A 25,492-nucleotide genomic window follows, 5' to 3' on the forward strand; every position below is an offset into this window, starting at 1 on the left:
CCGGCACAAGTGTTGCATGCGAGCATATACGGTCTTTTGCACTATGATACTTTTAATACAGCTAATCTTTCCAGAAGCTCGCAATACTTGCCACATGCAACATGATCTGAAAAAGGATATGCAGGGGTCTAATTCACAGCCAGCTCCTGAATATTCATGAGGGAGTCAGCAGCAAACCCTGCAAAGCACACTTTGGCATATGTACACCATCTTCTTCAGAAAGAACATATTTCGCACTGTGCAGTTTTTGCAAATATGCAGTGCCAAACATTTGGACAGGACATACCTGTGCAAGCATCTCTAAATCTGAGTGAACACGTGTACTGGAAAGTAAACTTAAGATGTAGTAATAACTTTTCTTTCTGAGTTGCACGGGCTTAGAACACCCTGTCAGTCGACATGGAGTCGGAATCCAAGGCCTCACAGGTTGTTCCAGCTCTACATTTGTATTCTGTGCTTTTTTCTGCTGGTTAAACAGTGTACTAACTCTTGGATACATACCACAGACCTAACCCTATCACTCAGCAGCACACTGAACACATTTTGATTGTGTCAGTGGTTTTGTTCTTGGAATCTAACCCGGCGGGGGATAGGGGGAGAGGGAGGGGGATTTTCGTTTACTAAAAATACAGATTTCATTTAATATCTGACGTTAGTTTTTTTAATGAGTTGCCATTGAAAATTGTAGAGTGGTAGTGATCATTTTCATAAGGTTCACGCTTTAATAAAAACCCAAATAAAATACTTTAAATTGAAATGAAAAAGGTAAATATCATTTTGTATTATTTATAATAATTATTATCTACATTTCCATAGATTACACTTGTATTGAGACCCTCAATATGAAACTTTGATGACATTTTCATATTCTATGGGGCAGATTTACAAGAAACTAACTCAGCGCCGCAAGTCCTTTTGCTGCGCGCGCTGCGTTAGTTTCGAAGCACAGGGATGCAACATATTTACAACAATATGTTGAAAATATGTCGCATCTCTGTGCTTACCTCTGCGCTGATGCACAATGGTGCAAAGATGCCTGCATCATGGGGAGATTGTTTTTGTGCAGGAAGGGGCACCTTCCTGCACAAAAACAATGAATTGAGGTGATTTCCTCCTCCAATGTGTGCTGCAGAATGCAGCACGCACTGAAAGAGGGAAAAAACAAGGACAAATTAAAACATTTCTCCTAGTTGCACCTTGCTACGGCACCCAAGGGTGGCATAGCATTCTGATGCATTTCCATGTTTACTATTGCTCGTAAATCTAGAAATGCATCAGTAAACATGGGTGTTGCGTGGAAACACCCAAGTCAATACCAATGTCACGCCCCTAACAAGCAAATTGTTGCGTGAAAGGGGGCAATATTTACAAGCGCAGGTAAAGTCACGCAGGGTGACTTTATGTGTGCTTGTAAATATCACTCAGTAGGTTGCGGTGCCAGTGCGTCACGCAACCTGATGCACCGGTGACGCAAGGGGCATGTAAATCTGCCCCTAAGTATATGAGTGCTATGGTGTTTATGTACACCTTATCATATTTGAGAAGAATCTGTACATATGCTATAGGGCAGTGATGTAGTTCTCTCCCAAACATCAGTCACATGATATCAGCATTCTTAAAAATGTTCACATATTCCCAAGGACATTATTGCATCTTGCTTACCTTTTAGCACCTTTCCGAACAGGATGTCTTCATTGTATTTACAAAACATCCGAATATTACGTTTTGAATTCCAAATCATGTGTTGATCTTTCAAAGTATAACATGTTTCAGAAAAAATAAAATTTGACTTCTTGTCATTGTTCCGTATATATTTTGTTTTGTGTCCTTATTTGGCACTTAATACCTTCAGTGCTTGTGAGAGTCTTTTGCTATTTTTGGGTGATTTACATTTGTGTGCTTTCTTGCTGAATCATCAAGTTTTCAAATATTTATTTTTATGTTGTAATAATTTTTATAGTTCCTGGTTTATGGATAAAGGGTGCTGCCTTTACTACTTCATCTCAGATCTCCTCCTCATTCCCTTGTGCTTTCTCATTCCATGTTGTTCTTTTATCTGTCATTGTGCTGCTGTTGACCCTTGAACACATGGAATCATGTTTCCAGCTCTCTTTGGCATTTCACAGTAGATAACTGGAAAATGGCAGAGTGGACTCTGTTTTTATGAAGAATTTCATAGGCATCAGACATCCTTGGGGTATTATCCAATAAGTGTTGCACAACATGTGATACTGACATCCAAGCTGAAAGGGGAGCCCTTATGAGGAATTGGCCCTGGACTCTTTTGTTTCATTTATGATTTGATGTATGGACTTTTCCGCTTGCCATATCAGCAACATACCCTGTGTCATTGAAAAGAAAGATACTTTTCTTTAGCTGTAAAACCACCAATGTTAGCTTATTCTGCTCCCCACTTTCATTGAAAAATGCATAGTCCTTCGTCATTTTCACATTTTCAGCAGAATCTTCTGTACAACTCTGGTTCATCACCACACTTCTTTTACATCTCAATATTGTCCAAAATGTGCATAAGAAATCAGATGGGTGAAGTATAAAACATAAGGTCATCATTACAAACTTCTTAACAGAAGCAGTTTACTACCTGCTTAGCAGGCAAGCACACTTTATTAATTTCATCTGAATTAGTATACTGCTTTTTCACGTAAAGCTATAGCCGTCGAAAGTAACAGTGTCTTGGCAGTGTGTAGAAAAGCCTGCAATCTCATTCATATTCATTTTTGGCTTTCTTCTTTGAGGATACACAATGTGTCTTCAGAAAATTTCCAATTCCTGACACAGGTTGAGGAATTTGTATTAGCAAAACTTCCTCTCTTCATCGGAAAAGTCAACTTTTTTAAATGTCAATCTTAATGCGGTTATCCAGCTTTCTTCAAAGCTTTTTTAAAATTGAGTTTGCTAGTAAAATATGTCTAATAGCAGCTTTTCATTTTTACTGGGCGGAGACAAGTTAATCTGTAAAATAAAGAAAATGTATCAGAGGACAACATATCTGATGAGATTCTTATGGAATATCAACTTTCATGCTCAAAGTAACTTTCATCACATGAATACCATAGACATTGTAACACACAATATAAATATTGGGATTCTTTGTTATCAGAATGCATTAAAAGGTTTAAAAAATGCATAAGCAGTTGGTAACCATTCACATGGCTGAAGCAGTGTATTTGGGTCTACTTTCTGAATGACATATGTAGTAGAGGAGAGCAGACAGCGGTGTCCTGGACCTCTTCATGCTGCTGGTAAGGTTACGTTTGCAGTGTTACACTTATATTTGTATTGTATCCCAACTGGTATTATTTAAAGACAGTTTACAAAGGATATGTTGAAAACATTATCAGAAAGGAAAAAAGGACACTCATTCGTAGTTATAAATGTGCTCATGGCATCATATTTATCCAAAACAGGAAATGGTCAAGTTACAGTTGTATCAGCACTGTAAACAATTCAATTAATACAACTCTAATTGTACTTGGTGCTCGAGTGGTGCAAGGGATGTACACGGTGGCGACGCAAGTGACAATGTGGTCAGCAAAGATGGCGCAAGGTAACTAGTGCATGAATATATACAGTGAGTTGAAGAAACAATATGGTTCCAGCTGAATTGTGGTATTTTTGGTTCTACAGTAGAACCAGATGGATGTATGCTGTACCTTGCAACCCAATATCTCTGCCTTCACAGCTAGTCTCAGGAGTTCACAGAAGCAAATCTAGCCTTATGAAATGTAATGCAACTGCATTCCTGTGAATCCTTGCTCCCAGGCTTTGCGCTGCACAGGATCGATGCATGTGGCACAGCTCCTAGAAGTGAGCAGGTCATATTGCATACCCTGTTCGGAGATTTGTGACCTACCCAATGAAACACTTGGACCAAGTTCAGAGAAATCGGGCAAAAATGTAGCATACCTAGTCTCATAGAAACCTCTACATATCTGTTCAATTTCAACAAAAGAAGACATTGATCTATGTATCTAGAGTAGGGGGCAACACCCTTTAACATTTTGCCTAAAATGGAATGCAGAATACCATATGGTAATCAGGAATCAGGCTTCCTACAGTGCATTGTAAAGGCTGGTTGGAGGCTCCATGAGGCACGAATTATAAATGTCTTTAGTTGTCAAGTTTAAGTTTAGAGTATAAGCTTAGGGTTTTGTGGGCCTTTTAATTTGGTACATGTAAAAACCCCTTTCAGAGGGACATGGGGCAACCAAAAGTTAATGGGCACAAATGGGGTTATGGGTCCTGAGTAATTGATCCAAGTACCACCCCTTCAGCACTTGACTCTCAGTGGTAGTTCGGGATGAGTAGTTCAAGGCTCTTCAGGGACAGGTAGGTGAAAAGTAGGCAAAGGTTCAAGACTCAAACTATGCATAGCATAGTCATTAATAGGATTGTCCAATACTTACTTCTGGTAAGAAAAGCAGCGTTTATTCATACACACAAAGCACAGCACACTAATTCATCAACATATCAAGTGCATCAGGATAGTGCCCTGGAGTAGATTTAGGCCTTTCCCCACGCCTCCTCCACATGAACTAATGTGTCCCTACTGAGTCCACAGAGGTGACCCCACAGGTGCTGCCCTCGCTAGCAGTGCACGTCCAAGTCTGGAACAATCTCAGCGACCCCCTCCTGGCATTTAGGGTCACAGACATGGCAATATTTTTTCTCCTGATGAACAGTATTGTTGAACAAAGTGTTGGACTCTAGCTCCCACCTTTAAAGTCCAAATGCAGACATAAAAATGATATTTTGTCTGGTCCTTCGAAATTTGGGCTCTGGGTGTCAGCTCCTTTGAAGGGATGTATGACATTACAACGCATGCTTTTACATCGCAAGCCTTTATAACGCGGTTTTTACATCGCAAACCTTTACAACGCATAGCGCTTTGGGGTGCTGGATAGTGAATAGTTTAATTTACTATTCCAACTCCAGTCCCCGTGGACACTAGGGAAGGTGTTGGACAGTAAATTAAACTTATTCCCTATCCTAGAGCGCCCCCCAGCGCAATGCGTTGTAATGGTTTGCATTGTAAAAGTTGCATCGTAAAGGCACTGCGTGGTAAAAGTTGCGTTGTAAAGGATGTTTCCCCCTTTGAAATGCTTTCTCCTTGACCCAGTCTTTTGTCAAAGAAACTATTTGCCATAGCAGAAGTGGCTTGAATTCTGATTAATCCTCAGTACAGGGAAAGGTGTAACCTGGGATCACACCTGGCTGTCAGCGTCTTCTGAAATATGCCTCACAAAGTTTCAAAGGCCTAACCCTTCCCCACTGTCAAGCTCCCTGGTACACAGTGCCAGCATTATCAGTTCACCATCTCCCTGAAAATGAGCCCAAGACCCACTATCCTGAGCCTTCCAGGAATCAAAGGCACCTTTGTTGTGCACTTAACTCCAGGTAAGGGCAGCGGCCCTCTTCCACAATGAGGGTAGCGCTTCATGCCCCACTCCACATTTAACAAGACTGCATTACCACGAGGCCTAGGTCAGGGTGCACACGGATGGTCCATGCTCACTCATGACCAATAATCAGTCACTAGGATCCTAATATTCAATCAGGTGAGGCACTTAGTGCAGGGGTTCACGTCTGTCACCATGCAAGGTACTTTTCCATCCCAACAGCAAATCATATCCACACAACATCCATGTTAAAAAAGTACCATTTGCAAGAACCCAAATCACTTTTTACCATTTCAAATGCGGCACTGCTTCTAAACAACTTTTCAGTATTCAAATTTAACAGTATTGATAATTGTCAAGTAGTACTTATAACACTGTTAGTTTTTCTTCTTTGCAAAACACATAATGGGATTCTTTACCACTCTCAGCATAAAGTTTGATACAGCATCCCTCAATCTTTGCAACTGTACCTGCATTAGTGCCTAAGTAGCACACATGGTGGCAGATGAGCATTGCTCTCTTTCAACTGTTAGTACAATAAAGGAATAAGAAATAGTGGTTGAGCTCAATGATTAAAAACATTCCACTGGGTCTTTGTAAGATGTGGATGCAACCTATGTCCAATAAGCAGGCATTAGCTCTGACTAGGCTATCCTTTTTCAGTGTTTATTTTTGGTCGATTTCAGTATGTTTTTGCATTGATTGTCAATACTTTTGAAATCAGTACTTACCTATGTTTATTTAGCTGCCATTATCAAACAATAGACAACGAAGTGTTTTGCAGTGTTTACAGAACAGGATGTTTTTTTGCAGTGATCATATAAGCACATAATGTATTTAAAAGAAAAGTAATGCAGGGCATGTAGTGTCTTCCTACTGTCAGAACTCTGTCTGGTCTACAGGACTATTAATGTATTAAAAAAGTAAAAGTGGCATATTCAAATGTAAAAAAATCCTGGACAATGTTAGGGGTCATTCACCTATTCCTTATAGAATATTGACATTGTGGGGGTGGGCAACCCAGCCAACATCATAGTACCTTGTGAAACTTTTACAAATATTTAAACCTGCCAACCCTAGGGGCAGATTATGATTGCATTTTTTCCGCATCCTCCGGGCCGGCGGAAGCCACCGCCGGCCCGGAGGATGCGGAAAAACCACTGCGGAGCCTCCAAAGACCCACCGCCATATTAGGATGGTGGGAAAGACATGCTTTTCCGCTGCGGCTTTTCCGCCGTGGAAAAGCATACGGACTTTCACTTCGGGGGCCCGTTGCGGGCCCCCTGGGTGAAGGGGGGGTGGGGGGTGCACATGGGGAGTACCTATGGTACCCCCCTGCATTTGCGTGCACATAGCAGCAGGCACTGCGCGGTGCCTGCCGCTTTGTGCATGCAAATGCGATGCATGCATTTTTAACTTGGGGCGGGTGCAGCTTGAAGCTGCAACCACCGCAATGTTAAAGATAGAGGATGTGACCGCCACCCTGGCGGTCACTCCTAATCTGCTCGGAGGGAACGCCGCAGCCCCTGCGGACGTTCCCTCCTCCTCAGGGGTCGCGGACGATCCTAATCGGGCCCTTAGTTTGGTCTTCCTCCAAACCTTTACCTCACTCCTCCATTTTTGCTGATCTAATGTTTGTTGGCCATAGGACTCTGTGCACTTCACCACTGCTAACCACTGCTAAATTGTATGCATGCTAACTGCTTAAAGCATGGTGAATTTTGCTTACACCCAATAGGAAAACAACAAGAGAGAACTCTTACTATGCTTAACCTATCTCTCCATACCAGTCCAAGGGAGATCACCATAAGGTATTAAAATGAATCTGTTTAGCTTTTGGGTGTAATATAAATTTCCTTGGGGCATCCCCACTTGTTTTTAATTCCGTCAGGGTGCTCTTTGAAAGTAAAATGAACACTCAGGGCACCCTATGCTATTTTAAATATAGGATCTCAATCAATAACCAAAAATCTCCCTTGGCTGCCAAGGTTGAGCCCATCCAGATACACTAGGTATCTGGATGAAGATTCTATGATGAAGCATGCCACTTGAAATTCCAGTAGGTGAGAGTCCTTTTAATACCATAGGGTGATTCCCTCGGACTGGCATGTAGAGATTGGCTAAGCACAGGAAGGGTTACCTCCTGTTGTTTTTGTATGGTTAGATGTTTGGAAAGATTATAGAGCCCTGTATCCTTTCTTACTCCCTCCTTCCTGGAATACAGTATGACATAATAGTCACATTACATTTACTTGTAAGTCCCTAGTATAGTGGTGCTACATGTACCCAGGACCTGTAAGTTAAATGCTACTTGTGGTCCTGCAGCACTGATTGTGTCACCATCATAAGTAGCTCCTTTATACATGTTCTTTTTTTTTTAACAAACTTCATTGAGCACCAAAAAGTGATTACAATATTTTTTTGCCAGGTACATTACGGCATTTTAGTTTTTTGTTCTGTCATCTTAGACAAATATCTTCTTATTTGCAGATTAATCCATCTAGGTGTGGATAACAATACATCATGGTACATTCACTGCAATTAATAAAACAAGTACTGCATGCATATAAGGTATCGCTTGGAATGATTGCATTTTTTTAAAACATTTAGAACAGTTACATTAACTAGAACTTCCCCATCCCTCCCTCCCTCCACCATCCCTTCTGGTCTGCCGTTGTTTTTTTTCCCTTTTTTTTTTGTATGACGTTCAGCCTAATACAGTACATCTGCCTAGATAACTCTTGCCAACAGTTGCTGGTGGTGTGCGGTTTGGGTTTTAATGTGGCTCATAAGAAATATGTGTCGCCTGTTATGTAATGAAATGGATACATTATGGAGTAGGGGTGACGGGCCCAGGTATAGGGTCTATCTGTCTAAAATCCTCTAGCATGCATTCCCTTTCCATGGAAATGGGATGTTTCCTTAGCCCTCTCGCCTCCTCACGTCTAAGTGCGGTGCTCTCGGCCCCACACCATCGGATCACATTTTCCTGCCACATAGTCAATGGGAGGCATCTAGGAGATTTTCATCTCATGGTGATCACTCTTATGGCTAATATAAGGGCTAGATCTAGGAAGCGCAATTGGACCCTCAGGGCGCTGGTACGTTTGCGGAGACCCAGCAGACATTCCAGGGTGTTGTCTTGTATTGTTAATTGTGTAACCTCTCCGAGTGCTCTTAGGACGCCTACCCGGTAGGCACTGAGGTGGGGGCAAGCCCATAACATATGGATAAAGCCCGAGATAATCAAAAGCACAGGTGCACCATAAAACAAACAGTTTTTCAACAGTCACTAGGTAAATATGAATGTCCAGCAAGTCCGTTTTGTTCAAGATGATTTATTTTTCAACAAAGTGAAAATAGAACAGCCGACGCGTTTCGTCCCAGCCGGGACTTCTTCAGGGCAATGGAAAATTCAATGTCCAGAATGTGATGACAAAAACCAGCAAGAGTTGTTGGAACCAGCTGTGTGGCAGACCGCTCTGTCAATCCCTATATACAGTAAGAATGGTCAGTGTCCATATGGATGTTCAAGAGACGGTTCAATCATATGCGGTCATGTATACACGGGGTCTTGGTAACACAAACTATAAACCTACTATCCAGGTCTAGAGAATAAAAAGAAAACGTGTCCAATTCTTCATATGTAAATAAATATTCAGTGCACCATACATACGATGTGCACTAAAATCTCTGGTTGACCAATTGCCCCTTATAGCGGATATCCTGCCATCAAACAAAATATCTTCGTGGTTCCACCTCCGTAGTTCTCGGAGAAGAGAAATGTAGCGGAGAATAACCGCCCAACCGAAAGGTCCCCTCAGTGTGAATAACGCCTGATCGTTTGATGGCAGGATATCCGCTATAAGGGGCACTTGGTCAACCAGAGATTTTAGTGCACATCGTATGTATGGTGCACTGAATATTTATTTACATATGAAGAATTGGACACGTTTTCTTTTTATTCTCTAGACCTGGATAGTAGGTTTATAGTTTGTGTTACCAAGACCCCGTGTATACATGACCGCATATGATTGAACCGTCTCTTGAACATCCATATGGACACTGACCATTCTTACTGTATATAGGGATTGACAGAGCGGTCTGCCACACAGCTGGTTCCAACAACTCTTGCTGGTTTTTGTCATCACATTCTGGACATTGAATTTTCCATTGCCCTGAAGAAGTCCCGGCTGGGACGAAACGCGTCGGCTGTTCTATTTTCACTTTGTTGAAAAATAAATCATCTTGAACAAAACGGACTTGCTGGACATTCATATTTACCTAGTGACTGTTGAAAAACTGTTTGTTTTATGGTGCACCTGTGCTTTTGATTATCTCCTGTTTTAGTTCTGTTTGAACTGGCACTGTGTTGGCGGGTGTCATATCAGTGTGCACATGATCCCCACCTAAGGGTTAAAATAAGGGGAATCTTCCTATATAAGTGGTATATTTTTGTATCAGGTGCATTAATTTCAAGGTTCCGCCATCCATCATGCTTTAAAAATATGGATAAAGCCCGCCTCCTCTGCCATGCATCGAGGGATGCAGTGCTGGGCCTCTGGGAACATACGCTGAATTCTCTTTGGGGTAAAGTAGGGCCTATGTAGTACCATAGTTTGTATAAATTTAAGTCTCGCATTACGGGATACCCGTTTGGGAAGTTCTAGGATGCTAGCCGAGGCTTTGTCAGTTATATCTGTGTCAGTGGCTTTATGCATGTTTTAAACTGCAATTTCGACCTGGCAATATAAACCTTTTGCCAGGTCTAAACCTGCCTATTTAATACATGTAAGTTAACCCAGGGTAGGCCCAATAAAGCACCCAAGGCAGGGTGCAGTGTATTTAAAAAGTTGAACATGTACTTTTAACTTTTACATGCTGCTTGGACCTGCCTGAGCCATGCTGGCATATGCTGGAGTGAGTTCAATTGAGCTCCTCTCTAAAGAAAAGGAGAAATCCTGAAGTTTTGGGCTCTTTGTGACTGCCATAACAAAATCTTGCCAGCTGTGCTGCCTGGCAACACAAAGCTCCAATGAACCCAACTCTTGCGTCAGTTAGACCTGGCAACACGAGGTCTGCACTCACTCTACAGCATCATGGTGACCACCAACATGAAGCTGCAGCAATGACTGTCCGCAACACCCAACAGGATCTTCGCAATACAGCATCAACCATCTGTGACACCTGGACTGCTCTTCACGCTACATCGATGAGTATAGACACTGCTCTCCCTGCTCCTCATGGCACCCTCCACCATGAGTGGAACTCATTGCGCAGGATTTTGAATAATAACTCTTTCAGCAGAAGCATATATATATATATATATGTGATCAAGGCCAGCTTTGCTGGCCGAAATGCGTAATGACAGGTTGCGGGAGCACTGCATACAGAAATGAAAAATAAAGAATAACTTTAAATCACAGGAAGTGGAGTTTGTGTGTCTCTCCATCGCAGTCAGGAGGTTGGGGAGTCGTTGGATTTCGTGATATATATATATATATATATATATATATATATATATATATATATATATATATAAATATATATATATATATATATATATATATATATATATATATATATATATATTACCTACTGGCGATAGCCAGTAGGTATATATAGTTAGGATTGATTTCCATAGGGAAATCGCAACATTCTATTGGGAATAACTTTGGCGCCGGTTGAGGAATCTGCCTGAATTTTTCAGCAACTTTGCCTCGCGGCGCTCCGGTCCTTCCCTGAAAGTTTGGGAGGGATTCGTCAAGCGGGGGTCGAGATAAAAGGGGGGGTCCCAAAACGTGTTTTCCCCATGTTAATTTCCATAGGGCGGTCGGTCGCACTTTTAGCTCGAACGGCCGAATGGATTTTCACCAAACTTGGCAAAATTGTAGGGACTGGTAGCCCGATGTGCCTTTGCTATGTCTCAAGATATGTGCTCCAGTGGATTTTGAGTAATTTAGGTTCAAAAAAATGTATATATCTATAGCAGCTTACGTGTAAGCTTACTGTAAGAGTACCTTTTGAGCTCGAGATGCATTCTGATTGGCTGCCAATGTCTGTCAACACTCCAAAACAGAAACTGTTGGCAGCCATCTTGTGCGTCGGTAGACTGAGGCACAGGAAAGCAGAAAAACAAACGTGTAGAACTCAAAAAAGGGGCAGGGTAGAAGCACCCCGACCCCCTAGACCTGCTCAGGGGGTCCCACAAGAACCCCCAAGGCAAAAAAATATATATTTTTTTAAAAAATAGCGGGGTACGCGCCCCCGACATTTACAAAAAAAAGATTTATTTTTTTTTGCCTTTGGGGTCTTTGTGGGACCCCCTGAGCAGGCCTAGGGGGTCGGGGTGATTCTACTCTGGCCCCTTTGCGAGTTTCACACCTTTGTGTCACTGCTTTCTTGCGCCTTGGTTCTAACAAGGAACAAGATGGCTGCCAACACTTCCTGGTTTTGAGTGTTGACAGACAGTGGCAGCCAATCAGCATGCCTTCCCGAGAAAGCTGCATGGTCATTGGCTGTCAACACTTCTAACCAGGAGGTGTTGGCATCTATCTTGTGCTAGTGTTGACAGACAGTGACAGCCAATCAGCATGCCTTCCAGAGAAAGCTGCATGCTCATTGGCTGTCAACACTTCTAACCAGGAAGTGTTGGTATCCATCTTGGGTCTTAATAGACTGAGGCACAAAAAAGCAGAAAAACAAACGTGTAGAACACAAAAAGGGGGCAGGGTAGAAACACCCTGACCCCTTAGGGTGCTCAGGTGGTCCCACTAGGATATTAATATATTTAAACGTTATCCGCTAATTAATAATAATAATAGGAATTAGCATTTAAAAAACCTTTGAAATTCACTGAAAAACCATAGGTTTCAGGCCTTATATAGTTAGGAATTAGCATTTAAAAAACCTTGCAAATTCACTGGAAAAACCATAGGTTTCAGGCCTTATATAGTTAGGAATTAGCATTTAAAAAACCTTTGAAATTCACTGAAAAAACGATAGGTTTCAGGCCTTATATAGTTAGGAATTAGCATTAAAAAGACGTCTGAATATATAAAAACGTCATCCGCTAATAGAATTAGCATTTAAAAAACCTTGCAAATTCACTGAAAAAACCATAGGTTTCAGGCCTTATATAGTTAGGAATTAGCATTTAAAAAACCTTGCAAATTCACTGAAAATAACATAGGTTTCAGGCCATATATAGTTAGGAATTAGGCACAAGAAAGCAGAAAAACAATTGTGTAGAACACAAAAAGGGGGCAGGGTAGAAACACCCTGACCCCTTAGGGCTGCTCAGGTGGTCCCACTAGGATATTAATATATTTAAACGTTATCCGCTAATAGAATTAGCATTTAAAAAACCTTTGAAATTCACTGAAAAAAACATAGGTTTCAGGCCATATATAGTTAGGAATTAGCATTTAAAAAACCTTGCAAATTCACTGAAAAAACCATAGGTTTCAGGTCATATATAGTTAGGTATTAGCATTTAAAAAACCTTGGAAATTCACTGAAAAAACCATAGGTTTCAGGTCATATATAGTTAGGTATTAGCATTTAAAAAACCATTGAAATTCACTCAAAAAACTATAAGTTTTAGTGGTGTTATAGTTAGCTGGACATTTTACTCATACAAAAACTTTGAAATTGCTCCTATATAGTTAGTTGGACTAACTATATTTCGCGCACCCGCAATCCACTGCTGATGATGTCGCATATTACATCATTCATGACATGGTCAGTGACATCACTGATGACATCACTGATGACATCTCAAATGACATCACTGATGACATCACCGATGACATCTCATTTGACATCACTGATCATATCACTGATGATATCATTCATGTGATAATACGATGCACCTCCTCACACTCTAATATAACCTTTATATAACCTAGGTCTACACACACATCCACTCATTCACCCATGCAATCACTCATACATACAGTCACTCATCAATACAATACTATCATATGCACTTATACACCTATAGAGACACTCACACACTTTCACTCATCCATGGAGTTTCTCACACACCTAGTCAGTCATGCAAAGAATCAATCACACTCCCATTTCCTCATCTATACAGTTATACACACAACACCTTACTTATTCAAACATATACTAACACATACTTACTCTCTTAAACAATCACTGATACAAGTACACATTGATCCATACAGCCACTTGCATAAACACTGGCTCTCATGTATAGGCATTTATATATACCAACTCTCACATGAACTGTGTTTTACATATGTACTTACTTGGACATGTAGCACTGAGATATACATTCACTCACCAACACACCAATGCACACAGTAAACCGCCCATACAGCTGTTTCCACACCTCCCAGTCACCCACACACAGACACAGTCTCATATACAAATACTTGGGCAACCAATCAATGACCCATATAGCCACTCATATAGCTACTGATCAACACATACAGCATCTTACACAACAGCAGACATACTGATGCACACATTCAGACAGTTTAGTCACTAACCCATGCATTCAGTAAGACACATTTAATCACTCACTCACTCATACAGTCAGTCACGCACCTACTAAATCCTTCATCCAGACACTTATACATCTACTCATTCTTCAATATGTAAAACATATTTAAACTTTACAGAAACACACAGTCACTGGATGATGTCATCAGTGATGTAATTTGAGATGTCATCAGTGATGTCATCAGTGATGTCACTGACCATGTCATGAATGATGTAATATGTGACATCATCAGCAGTGGATTGCGGGTGCGCGAAATATAGTTAGTCCAACTAACTATATAGGAGCAATTTCAATGGTTTTGTATGAGTAAAATGTCCAGCTAACTATAACACCACTAAAACTTATAGTTTTTTGAGTGAATTTCAATGGTTTTTTAAATGCTAATACCTAACTATATATGACCTGAAACCTATGGTTTTTTCAGTGAATATATATATATATATATATATATATGTATATATATATATATATATATAATGTATTTATTTATTTATCTATTTATTTGATTGTCATGTGATCAAGGACCGCAACTGCCAAAATGCGTTATGGCAGACGGAGTTACATAAATGTAAAAAAAAATACTTGCACAGAATTGCGGTCCACACTCATTTTTTCTCCACGAAGGAGTTGAAGGTGACGATATTCAGCAGTTATAGTTACCTGAGCTAACTTTAACGTATGCTCCCACAAGGCAGTGCTTATGACCTCACATAATAAATCACTCAAGACATTGTCAGTAACATCACTGATGACATCATCCTTTGACTGTGAGTGGTTTCTAAATGTTTATGACTGTTAACCATATATACTAAGCTGCTCCAAAAGTTAAATTAATATACTTTGTGTACTAATAATGATGCTACTTCTAGCATGTATTATTTAGGCGGCTGTGTGACTGTGTATATCCATGTGTGAGTGGGTGTGAGGGTAGCTGTAAGGGTGAATTAGTGGGTGTGTAAGTAGTTGTATGGATGAGTGAGTGGGTGTGTGAGTGTCTGTATTGGTGAGTGAGTGGGTGTGGTGAGTGGGTGTGGAGTGCTGCATGGGTCTGTGAGTGGGTGTGTGAGTGGCTATCTGGTTGACTAAGTGGCTAATTCAGTGGCTGTAGAGGTGAGTGACTTGTGTGCAAGTAGCTTTTCTGGAGAGTGTGGATGTATAGGTGAGTGACTGGGCATGTGATTGATTATAAGGGTGAGTGAATAACTCTATGAGAGGCTTTGTGGGTGAGAGAATGGGTGTGGAAGTGGCAGTATGGGGGTAAGCAGGTATATGAGTACCTGTATGGGTGAGTAACTGGTTGTATGAGTGACTCTGTGGCTGAGTGAGTGACTGTGTGAGTGGCTACTTGGGTGAGTGAGTGGATGTGTGAATAGGTGTATGTATAAGTGGGTAGTTGTGAGAGTGGTTTATGGGTGCGTGAGGGGGTATGCGAGTGGTTGTGTGGGTGTGTGGGTAGCTGTGTGAGTGCTTGTTTGGGTATGTAAGTGAGTGTGTGAATGATCATATGGGTCTGTGAGCAGTTTTGTGTGTGAATGGGTGACTGAGTTGTTGTATAGCTGGGTGAGTGGTTGCATGGGTGTGGGAGTGGGAGTGGTTATATGGTTGTGTTAGTGGGTCTGTGATTGGCTGTATAGATCTGTGGGTGTGTATGTGTGAGTACGTGAGTGAGTGTGAGTGGTTGTATGGGTGTGTGAGTTGGTGCATGAGTGGTTGTGTGAGTTGGTGAGTGGGGGTATCAGTGGCTCTGTGGATAAAGTCATCAGTGATATAATATGAGATATCATCAATGATGTCATCAGTGTTGTCAATGACCATGTCATGAGTGATGTAACATGTGAGGTCATAAGCAGGTCATAATTCTCCTGAATTCCAATTGAATTGTGGGGTGCCACAAGGCTCCTCTGTCTCCACTCATCTCTTTAATCTCTATATCAGTCTTCTAGTTTACGCTCTCAAAAACATGAAAGTCAATATTTTTAATTATGCTGATGACATGCAACTCCTTTTTACGATTGGTAATACCCCTAATTCAAAGTTGGATTTCCAAGACACCATGCTATTCATCTGGGATTATATGAACAGCAACCACATGGAACAAAACAGAGATAGTAGTCACCAAGAATAGGTTGGGCCTTTGGAGTTCCCTCCTCTGGCCAAATGAGATGCCCACCCCCCTTTCCTACGAAGATGGTAAAAAGTTGTGACTTCACTATTGATGAGGAGCTAACTTTAAAACAGCAGATTGATTCAGTGATATCTTCCTGCTTTTTCCAACTTTGTAGAATTATGAAGATAAAGACGTTTCTTACTACTGATGCCTTGGTTGAAGTTACAATTGCTTTAGTCAAGTCAAGAATTGACTATGCCAATTGCCTCCACCTGAGTCTCCCTGAACATCTTACACTCATGCGTCCGTTGAGTCAAAACAAGGCTACTTGGCTGATCTATTAACTTCCCAAATATTACAGCATTTCTAAAGGGACCAGAGATCTAAATTGGCTCCCTGTAGCACAGAGATCCATGTTCAAAGCATGTTGCACTATGTTCAAGGCTTTGCACATGAAAAGTGCAGTTTTTATCAAATATCAGATCCATAAGTACCCCCCACGAGGGATCTTTGATTCACTCATCTACATTAGTTAGTGATTCCCCAATTTAAGACGAATAGGACTGGTGGAGTCAGGTTCTCAGTCACTAGTCCCTGTGCCTGAAACGCCCTTCCTCTGGAACTTGGGACCACCTCAAACAATGGAGAGTTCAGATAAATGTTGGAGACATGGCTCTTTAAGCAAACCTATAGTAAGTATCCTGAGTCATGCTGAGACAGTTACCTAGCGTCAAGAGACCGTTTGGTGGATGTGCGCTCTATAAGCTATAGCAGCAACAAAACATAGAGGGGGCGTATGCTGAATTTCTATGGGTTTATGAATCTAATGTGTCTAACTATAACGTCCCTGTAACCTTTGGGTTTTTTCAGGGAATTTTTAATTTTTTTTTAAAGATATTTCCTAACTATAACATCCATGTAACCTTTTTTTTTTCAGTACATCGCAAAGGTTTAAATGTTATTTCCTAACTATAATGTGTCTGTAACATTTGCTTTTTTAGTGAATTTCTGAGGTTTTTAAATTGTAATTCCTCACTGTAACCTGTAACCCTTGAGAGTGGGTGTGTAAGTGTCAGTATAGTTTGGTGAGTCGGTGTGTGAATGGCTGTATGGGTCTGTCAGTGGGTGAGTGGCTTTGTGGGTGTGTGAGTGGCTGTATGGGTTGGTAAGTAAGTATATGAGTGACTGTATGGGTCTGTGAGTGGGTATGTGAGTTGCTGTATGGGTCAGTTTTCCCTTTGCAAAATGGCTACATTGGGAGAGGCCATCCTCTATACCTCATTGCAATAACTCTCAGTTGGCAGCATCTCTATTTGCTTTGTTGTCCCCATTTGTGCAAAGTTCGAATGCCTTCATCTCATTGGTGATTTCAATCTTCAGTTTGAAAAAACATTTGGAGTCATTGAGTAGGAATCTGGGGAACGAGATGCAGATTCTACAGTCAAATCAGTGGATAAAAGGTCCTAGGCACAAGGCAGGGCACACACTCGATTTATTATTCACCAATATAAACACAGTGATTGTACAGTCAATCAGCCCTATCATTTGGTTGGATAATTTGTAATTACATTTTCTTTCTGACTATCAAGTGGCTCTCCAGCCAGATATAGTTCAACTTTTATTCTACAGAGATCTTGGAGGCAAGTAAATCTTGCCTCCTGTACTAGGAATTTCAGACCTCTTATGATTAGAGAGGAATGTTCAGCGGAAACAGAAGTAACGTAGCTTCCGAAATCTATGACCAAGGCCATAGATGCCTCTGCCACTCAGAAGGAGAGCAACCCCTGTAGAAAATAAGTTAATAAAGTGGGAATGCAAATCTCTTGAGTGCTGGTGGCTGCACTGTAAGGTTTTAGAAGACCGGTTGATATATAAAAATGTACATAAAGCTTATCATAGACAACTCAGACAAGAAAAGAGGCAACCTTTTGTAAGGAGACTTGAGTAAAACAGAGGATCATCTAGGGAATTATTTAAAATAGTTAAGGAGTTGGCTCAGCCAGTAGCTTTGAATAAGATAGTGAAAGCTTCAGCCCCTCTTTTTGAGGAATTGGTTAAGTTTTTTAATGATAAAACTGATACTATCTACTCAGCCTTTGTAAATCAATGGCCAATGGAAGAGGACCTTTTAGAGGATATTAGTCCTCACTCTGGGCCTTCCTCCAATTAGGGCTGTTTTTTTTATCTAACTCTGGAGATAGTGGAAAAGATAATGGTAAAGGGGAAATCTGACTCACCTTTGGACCCTTGCCTTATTTTAAATCTGTATTTAATTTAAAAAAATATATATATATTTCAAAGAATGGAGTATTCCCCAGCTTGGAAGCACATGGTGGTCCTGTTGTTGGTGAAAAAATTGGGCGTGGATATTTAAATTTTGTCCAACTACCACCCTATTTTGCCATTACCTTATATGGCAAAGGTGTTGTAAATATTAGTCAACATCCAACTATCTCACTGTTTGGAGAGTAACTATCTCCTGGATCCCTCTCAAACCAGGTTTAGAGATTAACAGTACTGAATCTACCCTGTTATCGATATTGGAGAGCAACAGGTCCTTGGTCTATCAAGGTAAATCCGCAGCCCTCATACTCCTAGATCAGTATGCTGCTTTCGGCACTGTGTCCCTCCACCTATTGCTACAGAGGGTGCATGAAATCGGCCTGCACTCTTACTACATTGAGCTGTTTGGCCCATTCTTTAGCAATAGATCTAATTGGGTAGAGCTGCTCCCTTTAAAGTCTAGCCCAGGGCTGATACGTTGTGAGGTTCCTCAGGGGTCTTGCCTGAGACCCACATTGCTCAATGTCTATGTGTCCCCCTTGGTGGATATTCTCAAAGCCTGTGGTTTTAAGATCCTTACTTATGCCAACAATATGCAGCTTATTTTTTTCTATTGTGGGTAGGCAAACTGAGACACAATGGAATCTAATTAATATGCTGCCTTTCAGAAGTTGCAAGTTGGATGCAGGCACACTGTCTGAAACTTAATGCAGACAAAACTGAAATTCTGCTCTTTGGTGGGGCCTGCAAAGTTTGGAATGACTTCTGGTGGCCTTCATTGTTAGGTTCTGCTTCAAGGCCAAAGATTGTTACAAAAAATGTGGGCTTTCCAATCAATGACTCTCTTTCCATGCATGACCAGGAAAATGCTGTGTGTGGGAGCTATTTTGGACCCTACATACTCTTCGCAGACTATTTTGGTGGATCCTGGTAGCGTGGCAGAGGAACGTTGTACAAGCTTTGATTATGAGTAAGTAAGACTATAACAATATGAAGTATGTCAGAATGGCTGAGTTTTAGTTCATGCGCCTTCAATAGAATCAAAATGCGGAAGGAAGACTGATTTGTAATAGCCCTAGCAGGAGTTTGGCTACCGCTTGTTTAACGTCTCTTCACTGGTTTCAAGTTTGTAAGAGAGCCATCTTCAAACTACTCTGCTACGTGCACAGAGTACTTTATGACACAGGGCCAACGACTCTGTGTTACAGTCTATTAGAAGGTGGTTCTGATTATCTGAGCTGTCCGGATTTGTCGCTTTTTGAACACCTAATGTTTTAGCTTTTACTGTGGGAAAGCCTCATAAGCTGGGACTCACCGCTAGTGAACTCATGATGAAACAGACAGCATGCGGATTGCATCGGTATCCCCTTGTGAGAGAAGGCCGATGCACTGCAGCCGGGGTAAGGGGCACCAGACTGGTTACATGTAGACACGTGTGCATAAGCTTGTTCACACTTGTAAGGGCTCCACAGGGGAGATTACTGTAGTGCGCAGCCCAGGAGCAGGTACAGATGGAATAGTGTGGCAGGAATTATACACAAATGGGTGGTGACATGGAATAGGCTTTATAATATGGGGACACACATATAAGGGAAAGTCAGTGTGCTTTACTGTTTTCACTATAGGAACACTCCATTACTCTCCTATGAAGATGGGGAACACATGGGGTAGTTTCACACACCAAAGTACACTGTAACATGTGTAAAAAGAAGTATTCTGATGAGTCCAAAGCCATATCTGTACTGCTTATGGGTCATTCAGAAATATCACATTCCTCTGACTCAGCTCATAACTAGAGTCTGGCTGGGTGTGACCCTGCCAGGCAGGATTAATTAACTTCCTCCCCAAGCTGTAACATCAGAGGCCTAGCCCTTCACTGCAAGCATTCCAAGGATGAAGGTCTTCTCTCCAAGAGGGAGAGATGGGGTGGAGTTGTAGATTATCCATCAGCAGCTGTCACGCGGTGCCAGGCACCAGGCCTACTCCGGGCCCAGGCCATGAAGTCAGCAAGAGGGAAAGGGGGCTTTTCAGAGACCATGAGGCATGAGACTCCTGGACGACGCCATCTTGAAGTATCCCAGAGGACTGTGCAGGAAGGAGGGAGCAGGGGCAGAGAGGTGATGTGAGCTGCAGGATACAGCAGAAGGGCCTTCCTGCAAGGCCCCTGCAAATTATTTTAAAAGGTCTTGCACAGAAAGAGGAGCTCTCTCTGGGGTGTGGACTTGCTGAGGAAGACTGGTGCTGGAGCATGGAGCCATGGGCAGTTGGAAGGAGGAACCCCTTGACTGTCACAGGACCCTGGACTGCGCCTTTGAGGGAGTCCAGGGCCAGTGAGGAGAAACCTGGGCCTCTGCCCAAGGAGAAGAGAGGCCCAGAAGGAGACCCAAGTGAAAGGCTTTCACAGGTAGGAGACCAGGAGGGCATCGGAAAGTGTTCCAGATGGCTAGGGCTGGCCACCCGGAGCGAGAAGAGGCCAAGATTGCAAAATCGGCCGCCAGGGGGTCGAGATATGTCCCCCAGAAGGTAGGCGACCTATGACTTCTAAGCTGACCGATGACAAAGCAGGTGGGGCTCCGCCGGCGGTCTTCGATGTGCCCCCAGGGTGGGTCAGGTCCTGGGGGCTGCACCTAGAGTAAGAGACAGCTGGGGAGCACTATTGGCTCAGCGTGAAAGTGCCCTGGGGTAGTGGGCAGAAGCCTACCCTGGACCCCGCAGAAGCAAAAGTCGGGGAGCGATGTCATGCTCCCCTGAGAAGGAATCCCCAGGGGCCAGGGACCCCTAACTCCTGGCCCCGCCGAAGGTGAAGTTGAGGAGCACTGTCACACTCCCCGTGAAGAATTCTGGGGCCTGGGACCCCCAACTCCAGGCCCCGGTGGCTGCGGTAAGGCAGGGGGAGTGCCATTGCACTCCCCCGCAGCGAGGGAAGCCGAAGCCAGGGAGTGCCGTTGCGCTCCCTGTGAAGACCTCATAGGGGCTCGAGACCCCCAATTCCGGCCCCGGTGACGCTGAGAGGAGCAGGGAGTTCTGCCACACTACCCCATGCAGGAGGAAGGATGGGGGAGTGCCGTCTCACTCCACCAAGGCCTCGCCAGACTAGCAGCAGCCTCCATGTCTGCCCGCAGGAGTGGGCAGACCAGAGTGGAAGCACCAGCTCCCGCAGCTGCCATGTCCTGGCCTCCTTTTACCATAGAGTCATTAGTCTCCACCCTCAAAACTGTTAAATCAGGTTCCCCTTGTGATCCGGTACCCACTTCTATTCTTAAAATCCTGGACGTCCCTGCTCTGTCCACTATTGCTGAAACTTTAAATTCTTCTCTTCAACTCGCAGTAGTGCCCTCGATGTGGAAACACGCCATGGTCAGTCCACTGTTAAAAAAACCCACTGCAAACCCGGAGCTCCCCTCAAACTACCGGCCGATCTCCCTCCTCCCTATTTTCTCAAAATTGTTGGAGAGACATATTCACTCTGCCCTCACCTTCTTCACCGAAGAAAACGGTCTTCTCCATCCCTCGCAATCTGGGTTTAGGGCCGGCTTCTCTACTGAAACCGCCCTACTAGGAGTTACCGAAAACATCAGGAGACTCCTGGACGAAGGCCAGACAGTCGCACTCATTTTACTAGACTTGAGTGCGGCTTTCGACACCATCTCCCACGCCAAACTGCTGGCCACTCTGGGGAGAAATGGCATCAGGGGCAAGGCACTAAAATGGATTGAGTCCTTCTTGTCACAGAGAACCTTCCAAATCACATCCCCAATAGCCTGCTCGGATAAAATGAGCGCCCCCCATGGAGTACCACAGGGCTCTATCCTAAGCCCTCTGTTTTTTAATCTCTACCTCCGGCCCTTGGCTGATCTAGCGGATGAATCTGGCCTCACCCTCATGACATACGCTGATGATTCCCAAATCATCTTCTCCCTGTCAGAAGCAAACCCACTTCTTCCATCTCGCCTTAATCAAGGTCTCCAAAACATCTTCAGCTGGATGTCCGCACACCAGCTGAAACTCAATGGAGACAAGACCGAGGTCCTCCTTTTGGGGAAAAACAAAGACCTCTGGAACGCTTCTCACTGGCCCTCTGAGCTCGGTTCCATCCCTACTCCCGCCACTCAAGTGAGAAATCTGGGAGTCATCATCGATAACACCTTGTCCATGAAGCAGCAGGCAAACAGAGTGGTAGGCCTCTGCTTCACCATCCTAAAATGGCTAAGGAAGATCCTTTGGATGTTGCCCCTCGACACCCAAAAGTCCGTAGTCAATGCACTTATTACATCAAGGATTGACTACGGCAACATTCTCTACTTGGGCTCAAACAAAGCTGTCATTAACCGATTGCAGGTGGTCCAGAATTCAGCGGCTAGGCTACTCTGTAATATCCCAAAAACCTCCAGTGTATCCAGCCACCTAAAAGACCTACATTGGCTCAGGGTTGAAAGCCGTATTAGGTTCAAAGCCCTGAGCTATATGTTTAGGATCAAATCTGGTACCGCCCCTAAATATCTCCAAACCCTCGCCACTCCCTACACTCCGGCGAGAGCACTACGCTCGCAAAATGCTGCAAACTTTTCCATCCCAAAGTTCAAATTTGCAAGAATGGGAGGTAGATCCTTTGCTGTCATAGGGCCCACACTTTGGAACAAACTCCCCCCCCATATCCGGAAAGAAGACAGGTATAACATCTTCAGAAAACAGCTAAAGACCTGGCTCTTCCAGAAATAATCCACCATCACTTACCTTCCTTCATAAACTTGCTTAATTTCTGTCACCGGCGCCGGGAAACCCTTGTTGGGTAGCTGCGCGCCATACAAATGCAAAAAATAAATAAATAAATAAATAAGGTTGCTGGCCAGAAGGGGAGCTGGCTGGAGCAGCCAGGGATGGGCTCCCCGAGCTGCAAGTAAACTCACCTGCACAAAAGCGGTCTGGGTGGGACTGGGTCCCCAACAAAGGGCTAATGTGGTGCAAGGCCACCATTGTGGGAAGCGCGACTCTCCCTGGAGTAGCGGGGGAGGTGCTAATATAATATGCATGAGATGGGGAAGAGCACCCCATAATGCTTTGCAGGGCCTAGGAAGGCCTGCATCAGAACCTCCCAGTCTTCAGCGCGTAATGGCCCCAGGGAGATGGGGTCACCACTAATTGCTTGATAAGGGGCAGGAAGGAGCTGCAGGAGCAATGCCGACTCCCCCAGCACGAAAATGGAAAGTCCCCACCCTCAGTCTCTGGGGGTCTCAAAGGAGACTACCCCTCAAAGGTTCATCTGTGTTTTTAAACCTACCTCATGCTGGAACTTTTGTTCAACAGCCAGGAGCATAAGCTTAGGGTTGCACGAAAGTGTGCAGGGTCAAACATGGATTGTCACTGAGGTGATATCCTCTAGAGGTGGGAAGGTGTAATTGCACAGGTGGTGCATTTATGAATGGTGTTCCTTTTGGCTACTGGAAATCACATGTGTAATGTGAAATGATAAGCAAATTGGGGGTGTCTGGCTATACATGCTTAATCCCGTGAATATAATTGTGATGCCTTTTAGGGGATTTAATTGCAATGCATTTTAACTGTTATCGGATATGATAAGTAGCGGCCATTCTAAAGAGATGCTAGACATGTATTCTTTCTACTGCCACTGTGATTCAGGGGTGTATACTGTATGGTCAGTATGAGATGCTCAGACATGGCTATGTGTCACTATGGCAGGTGTTCCCGTTATAAATGCTTGTTGAGATAATGGGGTGGGTCGCCACTGGGATTGTGCCAGTCGGCAGGGCCCTCACTCAAGGTTATGGTCAACCTACTTCATTAGGGGGCAAGATGATGCGCATACATGGAAGTGGTGATACTAGTCCCCAGCCCCCCTGCGGGAGGGGTGGGATTGTTGTGCAATATCATGAAGTAATTCCAACAGCTATGTATATTTGTAAATTGATGCATAGTATTGAGTAGTGTGTGTGTGTGTAATAAATGTACTTGTCCTTATATAAGCAAAGTACCGTCTGGACATTAAATGATTGAGTGTTATTTCTGCGTACCTGTAAATGGTGATTACTAGCCCACACCACCTCCCTGGAGTAAGCCTTATACTGGTCTGCAACGCTATCCTCTGAGAGTCAAGCGCTACAATGGGGTCTTTGGTTCCCAGTGAAGGACAAATGTAGGCATGTTATTTGTGCAGGACTCACAGACACTGCCTCGTTTTCCAACACAGCCACTTTCCATAAGCGAGTGAGTGCTCTCTGCTCCTCTATACAGGCTCTGGTATAGAATAGGCGAATTATGAATTTCTATAATGGGTGGCCACTCTTTACATTTTCTGGCAGCTTACTGGAATATATGCCTCTCAATCTATGCCTGACTTGGGATCTGTTAAGTTTTTGGGGGATGTTGAAGACTTGGCAGTTTCCACCTTAATGGATTCTGCGGCGTATAGAGTTTGGTGAATATGAGGTCTACCGCTGGGATATCCCTTAGGGGATGACTGATGACTTCATACATACCTTAAATTAATAAATAAATACCTAAATTGGCTCAAAGCATTCTCTTGCTATTGACAGAAGTAGACGTGATTTCCACGTAATGAACATGGGTGGAAAGAACTGGACGTTACCTTATCTTGGATATAGAGGCCGATAATATCTCCTAATACCCTGTGGTTTGGTGTAGTCTGGGCAGAAAATAAACTCAAATTGGGAAAATGAGCAGATTGGTGGTTCTATGTGGTGAGACCAGGTTCGCGACCACCCAAGCTATCTAAAAATACGTACAGAAGGAAAGGTAATAACACCCACGCATCCTCTTAACATTTTGAGAGGGAAAGGTTATTGCTGATCCCAGGAGAATCTGGCTGGATTTCTGCTAGGCACTTGTATATCATAATCTCATTAAACCTATAAATTATTGCATTAACCTGGAAACAAGGTGACTGCTGGCATTGGGAGCACTGCATCAGCCACCTAGAAATAAAGCTGAAGGTGGTTAGGCACTCATAAGTAAACCTATATGGAGGTTACGAAATCCCTACGCTACCAGTGTGTATAAAATAGGTAACTAGCACATTTTGACAGTTTCGCATTTTACTTGCAGGCTTTTGTTATAGATATGAAGGACTTCTACAAAAAGCAAATTTAATTGCACATGTTGATGACAAGC

At 43.0% G+C, this 25,492-nt stretch overlaps 1 protein-coding gene across 1 annotated transcript in view; it reads right to left on the reverse strand.

The window, feature by feature from the left end:
• JAKMIP3 (Janus kinase and microtubule interacting protein 3) overlaps positions 1-25,492 on the reverse strand; it is a 771,326-nt gene that overhangs the window by 34,125 nt on the left and 711,709 nt on the right. Inside the window, exon 23 of the mRNA XM_078643479.1 lies at positions 1,663-2,973. Within this exon, the coding sequence (XP_078499605.1) occupies positions 2,917-2,973 (57 nt within the window). The 3' untranslated portion in view covers positions 1,663-2,916. The remainder of the gene's footprint in view (positions 1-1,662; positions 2,974-25,492) is intronic.

This window comes from Lissotriton helveticus, chromosome 5_1, assembly GCF_964261635.1.
Source record: "Lissotriton helveticus chromosome 5_1, aLisHel1.1, whole genome shotgun sequence".
Classification (NCBI taxonomy): domain Eukaryota; kingdom Metazoa; phylum Chordata; class Amphibia; order Caudata; family Salamandridae; genus Lissotriton; species Lissotriton helveticus.